Raw genomic sequence first — 9,827 nt, forward strand, 5'->3', positions numbered from 1 at the left:
GATTATAATCTGTCATCGAGCCGGTTCATGTTCAGTGGTTTGTCGTACCTGAACTTGTAATCAATCTATATTAGCAGTATCTCAGGCTGTGCTCTTTTTTATTCTTGCTTATGTTGTTCAATTTATAATCAGAGATTAGTCTTTGTGATGAGATCAACTATGTAGTGCATGGTTGATAACCAAACAAGATATGATTACAGAGTTCGGATCATTGTGGTCCAAAACTACGAACCGTGGGTCAAGCTTTCACCGAATCAGAAGTTACCTCGATCTGACGGAATATCGTGTTCCCATAAGAGTTTTAGAACAATGGTAGTGTTACAACAATCTGCCATGCCGAAGCCATATCACGCCCCGAAGAGTGTGACTGTAGTTGCAACAGAGGCGATGATATATTGCAGTACAATTTTCTACTAGCACATAACGGTAGGCATACTCCTGCAACAAGCACAACATCTACACACACGAAACAGTAGTGGGGCTAATTTGCGAGCGTGCCGCAGTCGTAGTCCGCCATTTTCAGTAGCCTTCGTGCGAGCACTCCCGACAGGAACCTGTCCCGCAGGAAGCTGACGACGGCGCTGTCACTCTGCTGGATGAAGCCCACGGCGTAGGAGGTCGCGACGAGCTCGACGCTCCTCCACCGCCTGATCCAAGCGTACTCGCGCAAGGCCGCCTCGACCCGCTCCTCATCCTTGCCCTTGGCAGCAGTCGGCAGCAGGGCGTCCCCGAGGCATCGAGCAAGAACGACGCCGTCCTCCAGCGCCGAGCAGCCGCCCTGGCCGAGGTCCGGCGTCATCGGGTGCAGCGCGTCGCCGGCCACGCACACGTTGCCCCTGGCGATGCTCGCGGTGGCCAGCGAGAGCGGCGACCGGAACCGCAGCGGCGCGGCGAGGACGTCGCTCATCTCGCTCCTGTCGATCACCGCCAGCGCCTCCGCGGGCACCTTGGAGCCCCGGAGCTTGGACAGCACGAACTGCTTCATCTTCGCCGCGCTTTCGTCGACGCCCTTGTCTGAACGAACAACATGAGATACAAATTATTAGCTGCTACTCCTAGCCATGCATATACAATTTTGATGTGGGCAACGGGCATCGTCGTCGCGGCGTCGCCATGGATGAGGATGACAAGCTAGCTCACCGTTCTCGGAAGGAGTCCAGGTGAAGAACCAGTAGATTTCGTTCTCGTTGCAGGGTAGCATGCCGGAGCGGAAGCCGTTGCCGATGAACTGCAGGAACTTGGGCTCGAAGCCGTGGCCGTCCGGGCAATGCGCAAAGCCTCTCGCCGCCGAGCGCCCCGAGTAGGACGGCGTGGCGAGGCCGAGCCATTTGGCCACCACCGAGTTGATCCCGTCGCACCCGACGAGCACCTGCAGATAGATGCAGAGGAACGCCTTGAGGCGCTGCAAGCAGCTCGGAGGTGCTTAGGGGAAATTAAAGAAACTGTACCTTTGCTCTGATGACTGAACTGTCAGCTAGCTGCAGCACCTTGACGCCGCCGTCCTCCTCGATGGACACGATCCTGGAGGAGTAGCGGATGGTGCCTCTCGGTAGCTCCTCCTCCAAGGCCTGCAGCAGCAAGTCCCGCCTAACGCAACGGATTTCGTTGGGCCCTCTGCGTCAGACAGACAGACAGAGACGACGTTCATTCATTTCAGCGCAATCGAGGCAGATACGTGCGTGATCGATAGATTCAGGGGCCAGAGGTTAATTTTTGCATCTCACCGTTTCCCCTGCTGCGTGAGGTCCACCTCCTGTGCGATTTCTCCGGTAGAAGAAGCCATGACACGTAGCCTGAAAACATATGGACAGGTTCAGCTGGGAAACTGACTGCAAACTGCAACGCGAGCCCGGTGGACATGGAAATTGGAGACGTACGTCTGTGCCTGCAGGTGCTGCCTCCGGATCTTGTCGCCCACGCCGAGGGCGTCCAGCGCCCGGAAGGCGTTCTTCCACGTGGTGAAGGCGAACCCCGACGCCCGCAGCGACGGCGACGACTCCAGCACCAGGCTGCTCACCCCTTTCCTATACGACGATGTGGGAAAAATAATCCCAGATCGAGGTCAATTTTAATTTTGCGGCAGAGCAAGGCTACGTGTGTGCGAGAGAGTGTGTATACCTGTGTAGTCCGAGAGCCGCCGCGAGGCCGGCCAGTCCGGCGCCCACGATGACGACGTCCTCGGCAGCCTCCATCGGCTGCACTGCACGCTTGCAACGGCGGCGCAGCTTCTGCTCCTGGCCGCAGTGGAAGAAACGGATGGCTGTGCTAGCTTGCTAGCTGGGATGGGAGCCTCGGATTAGTGGCGTGGCTGCTTGGCCCAGTGACAACTGACCGAGTTCTGATCTGAATGGTGGATCAAGCAAGAACACTTTCTTGGCACGAGAATCCAGAGGTCCGGATGCGTGGTTATATAGAGAGGCGAGCAAAGTGCTTGAAGTGGGGAGTGAAGTGTGAAGCTTAAGCTCGAGGAGTCACCACCGGCGTCACTGCTGATGCTGTGGCGACTGGCTGGTAGCGTGGTGCAGGTCAGCAGGGCAGGGCTGCTAATAATCTTCGTACGTGTTCCTGATGCACAAGTGAAGCTGGATGCGCTTTCTTCTCTGGGCAGCATCCCAATTTCCAAGTGAGAAAGATGTCGAGGCAGACTCCATAGCGGACAACCATTTCGGTCTGGTGTCCTTTTCCGTTTTCGTTTTGGGGTCGATGAGAAAACGACCTGCCCGGCCGCTGGCAGGTGGGCCACAACGAAGAGGCTGGACCACTGGACGGACGTCGGATTGTGAAGTTAAACGAGTCGATGGCCATGTAGTCGAAGTATTAATCACTGTTTTCTACAATACTGGCTAGAACATTATTTTTCCTCTGATTGGAGCATTTTTTTTGTCTGTTGTGTACAATCTATACACTGGCTCAAATAGTCAAATTCTACACGGACGATGACAAAGATCGGAACACGGGTGTCGTCAGCACTATTTTGACGCCTACGCTTAAGTAACGAATCAAATGTTGTAGTGAACGTAGGCTTACGGTTACGGGCTTGGCTTTGAGAATCATATAATCATGCCGTGTGCTCCAATTTATTTTAAAATTAATTTATTTAATAATCATATCATGTATTCAAATTCATTTGAAATACGATCTTATACTAATTTATTTTGAAATTGTATTTTATACTACGACCTTGTTTGGATTCCTTGTCTAAAAATTGCACTAAATTTTAGACCACTTTAGCTCTCAAGACTCGCAACATGAGGTCTAGAGTGTTATACAAAGTGTCGGTGTTTTGGACCGGGGATCCTCAACCAATTAGTAAATTTGTACAGCGTGTTTTCGATCCCGGATGGTGATGCAAAGAGACACAAGGCTCATACTGGTTCAGGCAATCGGTGCCCTACGTCCAGTCTGAGAGATCAATCTTGTATTCCTTGCACCGAAATGCTTGTAGTAGGAGGTTACAAGCTGGGTGAGAGAGGGAGCTAGTCCCAGGTCTCGGCGTGGAGCGGCGCGGGCTGCCTGAGACGTTGCTCTTAGGCAGCGGGGGAGCGTGCGTGTTACAGAGTGTTGCTTGTGCACGCGTGTGTTCGTCCCCCTAGAAACGGCCCAGGTCCTTTCCTTTTATAGTTGAAGGGGGACAAGGGTAGTACGTGTGCTAACTACACGGCATCGTGCGAACGGAGGCGACGTGTCCGAGCCCTGTAGCCTGTTCCTGTGGTGGCGTAGCCGTCGGAGTGGTCCGTCCTTGAGGTACTGGGGCGACGCGCTGGTCACCTCCGATCCTATGCGTCGTGGGAGCTCTAGGGCTACCTCGAAGCGGGCGTGGCGGTCGGCGTGCGGGTCACTGTAGGTTGACTGCGCGCGAAGCCGAGGCTCGGTTGGTGCCTAGGCCGAACCATCGTGGGGGGTCTCGGCAGACGTAAATCTCAAGATAGCCGAGGCCCTGACGTAGAGTGCCGAGGCTCGGAGGGAGCGGTTGATCTTGTATGCTGATTCTGAGGCGATGATGACCCGGACTAGACTTCCCATGCCGCGTTGTCTTCGGGGCGGGGGTTACGGGGCACAGTGTAGTGCAGGCGCTGATCGTGGGCACAGCGCCAGAACACAGTGGCCGGTAATCCCCACCGCGCCTTGTCCTAGCCGGTATGGCGTTGATGTGACTCCTTGTCCTGTCGGCCACTCCGTGGTGTCGAGCCGTCGTCCGGCTGAGATTGCGGGAGTGGTTGACGCATTAATGGGACGTGACGCGTTGTTGGGAAGACTGGTCGAGGCGGGAGCGATGGGTTATTGCCAAGCCAGCCTCGAGCGATACGGAGAATTGTTGTCTCGTTCGAGGCTGTACGCACGGGGCCTCGGGCGAGACAGAGATTGGGCTCCTTGTCGAGGCCTCGCGCGAGAGGCCTCGCGCGAGGCGGAGATTCGTCAGGGCATCGAGACCTCCCGTGCGAGGCCTAAGGCGAGGTGGAGAGCCGGTGGGCTCGGACGGGGCCGGTGGTTAACCCACGGCTTACCTTCTGGCTATGTTGTTGATGGGGTTTAAGTGACTCTTTTGGTGTACGCTCGGGGTACCCCGTTTTATGGTACCCGACAGTAGCCCCCGAGCCTTAGGGGGAGTGCGAGCACTCTCCCTGAGGGTTTGTCAAGATTTGGCTTGCAGCCGCTCTTGTAGGGATTGTGTTTTGTTTTTTGAGGTTTCGGTGGGTGCGCGCGAGCGCACCTGCCGGGTGTAGCCCCCGAGGCCATAGAGGAGTGGATTTACTCCTCTAGGGGCTTTTTCGTATTGAGTGAGAAGTTTTTATCGTATTTGCCGAGCCCACAAGTGCGAGTTCGGGTCGTGGGGTTTCGGCAAGGTCGCAGGAAGAGCCCCCGAGCCTCTGCACGGAACGAGAGGGCCGTCGGGAGTTCCCTAGCTTTTTGTACGCCCCTCGCGCATCCTTTTCGTTCGGAAGGAGGGGTTGTTTTGCCGAGCCCCCTCGTGCGCGAGCCTAGGTCGTTGGGTCTCAGCAAGATTGCAGGAGGAGCCCCTTAGCCTCTGCACAGAGCAAGAGGGCCGTCAGGGGTTCCCCTGGCTTTTCGTACGACCCTCGCGCTTCCTTTTCGTTCGGAAGGAGGGGTGGAATATGCTAGGCTACCCTCGATGGGCGCGAGCGGTGGCATTTTCGGTGAGCTATTATCGGGTGAGTCTAAGTGGAGGCCCGTGCCCCATTCGCTAGGGGTCAGCTAGTGGTCCAGAGATGCACTCTAATAGTACCAGAGGGTTTCTCTAGTGGGTGCCGAGACCGTTCGTTGGGCCCCGATGGCTCGATGCCTCCCTACGGTGGGATCCCATTCGGAGTCCTCCCTGCCAGTCTCGGACACGACTTAGGACGTCCCGAGCGATCGTTTGCTTGGGCCTTGGCCATACGTGGGCTCGCCCATAGTCGTCCCTGACTCTATTGCCCTAGGGCGGCTGTCGAAACCCTAGGGGGCCCAGCCTTCGAACCCCTGGACCGTAATGGGCTTGATGCCCTTTATCGTGTTTGTAACGGAACTTTTAGCATGGGCTTAGGTCACTTGTCTTTGTCTTGGGTGCAGGAGGAGCCCCCGAGCCTTCGCCCGGAGCGAGAGGGCGGTCAGGGGTCCCCCTGACTTTTTTGTTCGACCCTCACACATCCTTTTCATTCGGACGGAGGGGTTGTTTGCCGAGCCCATTTGGGTGTGAGCCTAGGTCGCTGGGTCTCGGTAAGGTTATAGGAAGAGCCCCTAGCCTCTGCACGGAGCGAGAGGGCCGTCGGGAGTTCCCCTGGCTTTTTGTACGCCCTCGCGTGTGAGGGTTTGTTTGCTGAGCCCCCCTCGGGTGCGAGCCTGGGTCGTGGGGTCTCAGCATATCTACAGGAAGAGCTCCCTAGCCTCTGCACGGAGCGAGAGGGTTGTCGGGAGTTCCCCTGACTTTTTGAATCGACCCTCGTGCGTCCTTTTCGTTCGGAAGGAGGGGTTGTTTTGCCGAGCACCCTCGCACGCGAGCCTAGGTCGCTGGGTCTTAGCAAGATTGCAGGAGGAGCCCCCTAGCCCCTGCATGGTGCAAGAGGGCCGTCAGGGGTTCCCTTGGCTTTTTGTATGACCCTCACGCTTCCTTTTCGTTCAGATGGAGGGGTGGAATATGCCAAGCTACCCTCAATGGGCGTGAGCGGTGGCATTTCCGGTGAGCTGTTATCGGGTGAGTCCGAGTGGAGACCCGTGCCCCGTTCACTAGGGGTCGGCTAGTGGTCTAGAGACGCACTCCAAGAGTACCAGAGGGTTTCTCTAGTGGGTGCTGAAGCCCTTCGCTGGGCCCCGGTGGCTCGGTGCCTCCCTATGGTAGGATCCCATTCGGAGACCTCCCTACCGGTCTCGGACACGACTTAGGGCGTCCCAAGCATTTCGCTTGCTTGGGCCTCGGCCCCATGTGGGCTCGCCCACGGTCGTCCCTGACTCTGTTGCCCTGGGGCGGCTGTCGAAACCCTTAGGGGCCTAGCCTCCGAACCCCTGGACCATAATAGGCTCGGCGTCCTATCTGAAAGGAATAGGGTGGGGGGAATGTCTCCCCCATCAGCTCGACAATGGCTGGCGCGCCTTTTAAGGTGATTTTCTAGGGAGACGACGTGGTGTCAGCAGATTGGACGTAACTGTTCCCGCGATTAATGAGGAAAAGGTGGGCACGTGGGCGGTAAAATCGGATCGGGGTTAACCGCACCGGATCCGGGGGAAACTTCCCCGATTTCGTCGCCCGTCTGTTTCGCCTTTACCCTGCATAAATACACAACGAGCCTCGCCCCTCCCCACCTTACCTTGCCTATGTTAGCTCTGCCCCCATTGAGCCATCGCTAGAGCAGCGGGCACCAGGAAGAAGAAGGGAGAAGGGTGAGCCAGAGAGAGAGAGAGAGAGAGAGAGACTCACCGCCGCATTCGAACCCTCTACCACACTCATGGCCGGCGACATCATTGTCATCGAGGTGGACCCTTGGGATCCATCTAACATCACCGTGGAGATGCTTCAGTCACTCATCAACGGCGGACTCCTTCGTCCAGTGACTGACCCCAACAGGCCAGAGTGGATCGCTCCGTCGGGCAAGCCAGAGCCGAGGCCTCGCAATGGTTACATCGTGAGCTTCATGTCCTTTCACGAGCACGGCCTCGGCGTTCTGGCGGACCGGTTCATGCGGGCGCTCCTGTACTACTATGGCATGGAGCTCCACAACTTCAACCCCAATTCCATCGCGTAGGCGGCCATCTTCATCGCTGTCTACGAGGGGTATTTGGGGATTGCTCCCCATTGGGAGTTGTGGCTCCATCTCTTCCGGGCGGGGCATACCACCAAGCCGACGGGCACGTCGAGCACGAGGAAGGCGGTGAGGGCCGGTGGCTACACTCTCCAAGTGCGCCAGGACTGCCAGCACCTCTACATCCTGGCCCCGCTCGCGTTATCTAATCATCAATGGTACACGAGCTAGTTCTATATCCGCAACGACGATAGCGGACTTCCCCCCTACACTAGGTGGATTGTGGGGAGCTACCCGAAGAGGTGGAAGTACGGCGTCTCGAGGGAGGATCAGCCCAAGCTACAGCAGCTCCTGGAGGGGCTACAGAGGCTTCGGGACTATAGCCTTACCGCGGCTGTGGTTGTGTCCGCCTTCCACCACCGGAGGGTGCTGCCGCTGATGGCTTGGCGGCGGCACCTGTTCGAGATGAGGCCGAATGAGCCGATCGTGGGCATCCGGATGTCTGCCTCCGCCCTCTCCGATGAGGAAATTGTTTGCTAGGTGAGGGAGACGGTGGATGCGAAGCTAAGGAGCAGTGGTTTGACCACCCTCGCGATGCATCCATCATGGGGGTTCCTCTCGCTGGTAAGTTGCGCGCCACCGCAGCCCCCAAGCCCTCTCTGTTTCTCATTATTTCTCATTCCCTCATGCGCGTTCGCCGTTCCTGTAGGGGATGAGGGACATGCGAGCCTCTTCGCCACCCGTTCCCGAGGATGCGAGGCGACAGGCGATCAACCGGGCGCACACCGAGGCGCAGAAAAAGCGGAAGGACACCAAGGCGACGAAGCGCACGAAGTAGATCCTTGCACGTGAGAAACTAGATGAGTGTCGCTGGCAGCAAAGGAAGGACGGCCTCCCATTGGAGGAGTCCCCATCGCACGTCGCTATCGACGGATGCCTCGGACGGAGATGACAAGGGCGAGATGGGGCGGGGTCCCCTAGACCATCTCCCTAACATAGGGGAGACGGTGCTCGAGGCATCGACAAGCAGCCTGGTGCTCCCAGGGGGAGGAGGAGGAGCTATCCCGGGGTCGGCAATCGCTCGCCCTGGGGCCGAGGCCGACACGCCCGAGGCACGGGCACTAGGCAAGCGTGCTGTCAGCCCAACGGGCTTGATGGCAGCAGCGGAGCAGGTGGCAGCGGGGGTGATGCAACCACCCCCGCAGAGGACCGAGGGGGCACCGGGGTCTATCAAGGACCGGCCGGCGCCGGTGGATACAGAGGTTGTGCCTCTGCCACTGCCACCACCTTTGCAGACAAGGGTTGCCATGCCGAAGCGGTTGCAGCCTCGCTCGAGGTAAGCGTATTTTTGGTAGAGCCGCAGTGTTTTTCCATGTGTTCTTCGGTCTCGTGCTGACCCTACAAGTGTTCTATTCTTAGTCGGAAGCGACCTACAGAGGTGCCTACCTTGGCGATGCTTAAAGCACTCAAGGTGAACCCTAGTTCCACTGCCCACTAGGTGGCGGAGGTGCAAGCTGCCCTACAATGTGGCATGGCATCGGCAAGGGCTGACCCAAAGAAGCTGGCCACCCAAGGAGGGGCTGCCGAGGTAGCCCCGACACGGATGGGAGAGGGAGCGCCTATGCCCCATGAGGGTGAGGCCCATGAGTCGGATGGGGTCGAAGTGCCCTCAGTTGCTGAGGCTGCTGAGGTCGAGGCCCCCTTGGTTTCCGAGGCTGAGGCGACGGAGGCCGGGGCGCCCAGGACCATCGAGGCTGCTATGGCGGGCGCCGGAGCCCTTGCGACCACCAAGGCCACAATGGAAGAGGCTGGAGCCCCTGGGACCACTGAGGCCGATGTGATCGCGGCGAGGCCGTTAGCCCAGGAAGTGGAGATGAAGGCGGTGGAGGCTTCGGTGGCACCCTTGGTTTAAGGCCCACCATCGTTGCGGGAGAGTGCCCAAGAGGTGGAGGTCCTTCCGATCTCCTCCGATGATACTTCTCGGGCACAAGAGATGGCCAACGCCGATGTGGCTGGTGCCATGGAATAGCCGGTTCTGACCCCGGGTGAGGGAAGCTCGGCCCTCGCGTGGGTATGACCCGAGCCCCACAGGTGGGATCACCCGTGTGTCCTATGGTAGAGCTGGGAGGACCCTGAGGCGGAGCCTCTATTTGCCCTCGAGGACGCGGTCGAGGGCGGGCATTGGGACACGTTCGAGCAGTACCGCCAGCTAGCGGAGCGGTCACTATGGATGACGCTGTTCGTGGTGGCCGATGATCTGCCTAGAGTCGCCCAGGTTCGTTCTTTCTTTTCTCACGTGGTGGTCTTTTTCCAAGTTTTCTTTGTAGGGATTGACCCCTATTCTGTTTCCCTCAGGAGCTTGAGACCCGGTCCCTTGGGAAGTCATTCTTTCTCTAGCGGGAGAGGGACATCTGGGACTAGCTTCAGCAGTAGAAGGGCCTTCTTGCCGGTGCCAACAAGCTCCTATCGGCACGAAGCATAGAGGTGGAGGACCTCCACCTTCGTTGTGCCGATGCGAAGGTCGAGGTGGCCATGGCCTAGGAGCAGGTCGCCCCTCTGGCGGCATGGGTCAAGGAGTTGGAGGAGGAGCTCACC

General features: G+C 58.0%; 1 protein-coding gene across 1 annotated transcript; it reads right to left on the reverse strand.

Annotated features, from left to right (window-relative positions):
• Positions 1–272: 272 nt before the first annotated feature.
• On the reverse strand, positions 273–2,389 carry LOC136507573 (monooxygenase 2-like). Its single transcript, XM_066502252.1, has 6 exons — positions 2,119–2,389; positions 1,878–2,024; positions 1,725–1,793; positions 1,449–1,614; positions 1,141–1,369; positions 273–1,014 (listed from the first exon to the last, which is right to left on the reverse strand). The coding sequence occupies exons 1-6, from the start codon at positions 2,190–2,192 to the stop codon at positions 482–484; spliced, it is 1,218 nt and encodes a 405-aa protein (XP_066358349.1). The 5' UTR covers positions 2,193–2,389; the 3' UTR covers positions 273–481.
• Between the last annotated feature and the right edge of the window lie 7,438 nt (positions 2,390–9,827).

The sequence above is a fragment of the Miscanthus floridulus genome, chromosome 1 (assembly GCF_019320115.1).
Source record: "Miscanthus floridulus cultivar M001 chromosome 1, ASM1932011v1, whole genome shotgun sequence".
In the NCBI taxonomy this organism is placed as follows: domain Eukaryota; kingdom Viridiplantae; phylum Streptophyta; class Magnoliopsida; order Poales; family Poaceae; genus Miscanthus; species Miscanthus floridulus.

Excerpts from the sequence above, each read along its gene's own strand:
- LOC136507573 (XM_066502252.1), bottom strand. The coding sequence starts at position 2,192 with ATGGAGGCTGCCGAGGACGTCGTCATCGTGGGCGCCGGACTGGCCGGC. Across the intron at positions 1,615-1,724 it reads CTCACGCAGCAGGGGAAACG|AGGGCCCAACGAAATCCGTT; the intron begins GTGAGATGCAAA and ends TGTCTGACGCAG. Across the intron at positions 1,370-1,448 it reads GTTCAGTCATCAGAGCAAAG|GTGCTCGTCGGGTGCGACGG; the intron begins GTACAGTTTCTT and ends ATCTATCTGCAG.